The sequence below is a fragment of the Pteropus vampyrus genome, unplaced genomic scaffold (assembly GCF_000151845.1).
Source record: "Pteropus vampyrus isolate Shadow unplaced genomic scaffold, Pvam_2.0 Scaffold1288, whole genome shotgun sequence".
NCBI lineage: Eukaryota > Metazoa > Chordata > Mammalia > Chiroptera > Pteropodidae > Pteropus > Pteropus vampyrus.
The window spans coordinates 12,178-14,714 of NW_011890069.1; the positions used below are offsets into that span (position 1 = coordinate 12,178).

Here is a 2,537-nt window from a genome sequence, read left to right on the forward strand (position 1 = left end):
GCCGTTTGACAATTAAGAAGCTTGAGGGAAATTACTGGCTTCTCACAGGTGACATAGAAGACCAGCACCCAGCTTAATAAAGACTATAAACTCTAGGAAACCTGAACTCTGCTGCAGAGGAATTTAATGAGAGAGAGAGAGAGAGAGAGAGAGAGAGAGAGGGAGGGAGAGAGAGGGAGAGAGAGGGAGAGAGAGGGAGAGAGAAGGAGAGAGAGAGGGAGAGGGAGAGAGAGAGAGAGAATTTAAAACAAGCGGGCAGGTTCAGTCATCCACGGAAAAGAGTCGCTTTTGGTTTTCACTATATTGTCTTCTGTCCGTGTGTCAACACAGGTGGCAAAGGCATGGGTGGCTGGGAAGGCGGCATCCGAGTCCCGGGCATCGTGCGCTGGCCCGGGGTGCTGCCAGCCGGCCGAGTCATCCACGAGCCCACCAGCCTGATGGACATTTTCCCCACCGTAGTGGAGCTGGCGGGTGGCCAGGTGCCGCAGGACAGGTGGGTACAGAACAGCCCGAGGAAAGCAATTCGATATTGCGCGTGAACCGACACTTGTCACTTTTGCTGGCATAAGGCACCCGAGAAGACAGTGCCTCTACCGGGCGACCTTGTGCTAAAAATAGGTGCCAGGGACACGGGACCGCCGACTGGGCTCACGGCCAGAGGTACTCTGGAGAAAGGCTGCTGTCATCTACAGGCATCAAGTGTCTGTGTCGTTTTTTCTACACACACAATATCCTTGTCCTCATTCCTGGGTGCTCAGGGCACCCGTGTTACGATAACGGCCACTGTCGCTGAAAAATCAAATAATGCATCACAGGCAACTGCTTCTCATCCCGCCTGGTAGGGATTTTTTGGGTAATTCCGATTTTTCTCGTCTTAAAACATACAGAAAATTTGGCAGAAAACAAAGAAAATAAAAGGATTTTATAATCTTAGCCTAGAAATGAAACCATACATTATAGGAGACGAATATATTATACATATGTAGATATCATATATATTTTATACATTCTTTATATATTATTATATCTGCTTCCCTATTATGTTTATATATTTAATATCATATATTCCATATGTTTGCATATATATTTGGAAATCTTGCTGCATAGACAAAAAAATTTAATGCATTTACAGTATTTTTTTTCAACCACCCTCTTATAGGAGGACATGAGCCTTGTTTTTTTTTTTAAAAAAAAATACCGTTTTATTATTTTGCCCCCCGTCATAATTACCTGTTTAGTAAAAACCACAGCAGTTTAATTTCTAGATCAAAGATCATTATTTACAGCTAAACGGCTTGCTTGACACATTCTTCAAATGTTTTCCAGACATTGCTCACAGAAGTAAAATAAATTTAAATTATATAGAGGTACACGTAATTTATTTACTATATATGAATTATGCATGCGTGCGTGTACACACAGGTACACGTGTTATAATATGTGCATGTTATAATTCTCACGGCTTCTCCCTAGACAGGTTGAATATCTCATTTCAATATTTCACACCTTTATAGTCTCTCATTGAATGTCACATCTCTGGTTGCTGTTTTTTATTTTATATTTTTTCCTGTTATTGGTTGAGATTTTTTTTTATTTTTCAAATAATTTTTAAAGTTATCTCATGCGCTTTAAAAATAACGTGTGTGGCATCTCTACTGCAAATGCGTTTCACCAGAAAGCATAATAAATTCAGTCACACGCCGTTGAGTGGCTTTAAACGTATGTATGTATATCAAGATGATATATAATAAACATACACGTAAGTGTGTATGTGTATACAGATATACATACATGGAGGTGAAATAATATCTATGTGTATCTATACACATATATTTTACGACCTTATCTTCATTATACTTAAATATATAATAAACAATATAAACATACATCTGTAACAGTATATTATGTAATGTGAATATACATCATGGTATGTATTGTATATAGGATACAAAGTGTCTTATTTCTTCTTTTCCATGGCAATTCAGACCAAGTAAAATCTACTTAGGGCTGTAACTTCTCTACCTTGACGGAGAATAGTAAGCGTATCCTGGTAAACGCCCCATTTTTATGGCATCTGTAAAAATATAGATATGTGTTACATGTATATATGTAAACATATATATATGTAACAGATCATCGGTACTTATGATTACATTTCGAGACATCCTCACACACGCAGGCATGCGTTCCAGCCTCTCTAACTTTGCAAGATGCTGAAAAAGTTTTCCAAATAATTGAAGAAGCCTTCAAAAGGGTGACGGCCAGTTTCCACAAGAGCACTTAAGTACCTCTGGCCATGAGCCCAGTCGGCGGTCCCGTGTCCCTGGCACCTATTTTTAGCACAAGGTCGCCAGGTAGAGAGTGCTGGGCGAGTCGCCAAGAAGCGCAGACGTGTCATCCGTCCCGGAGCAGGTGCGCACGTCCCTGGGGAGCGAGGCAGGCGGGCCTGTGGCTGCCAATCAGAACCGCCGGGCTTCGCGTGGAGATGGGGGGGAACCGCATGGAACCCCCAGGATGCACTTGGGCGGGATGGAGAC

At 41.7% G+C, this 2,537-nt stretch overlaps 1 protein-coding gene across 1 annotated transcript in view; it reads left to right on the forward strand.

The window, feature by feature from the left end:
* Positions 1 to 2,537, forward strand: part of LOC105310157 (arylsulfatase E-like) — a 16,058-nt gene that overhangs the window by 11,952 nt on the left and 1,569 nt on the right. Inside the window, exon 7 of the mRNA XM_023526599.1 lies at positions 331 to 531. Within this exon, the coding sequence (XP_023382367.1) occupies positions 331 to 531 (201 nt within the window). The remainder of the gene's footprint in view (positions 1 to 330; positions 532 to 2,537) is intronic.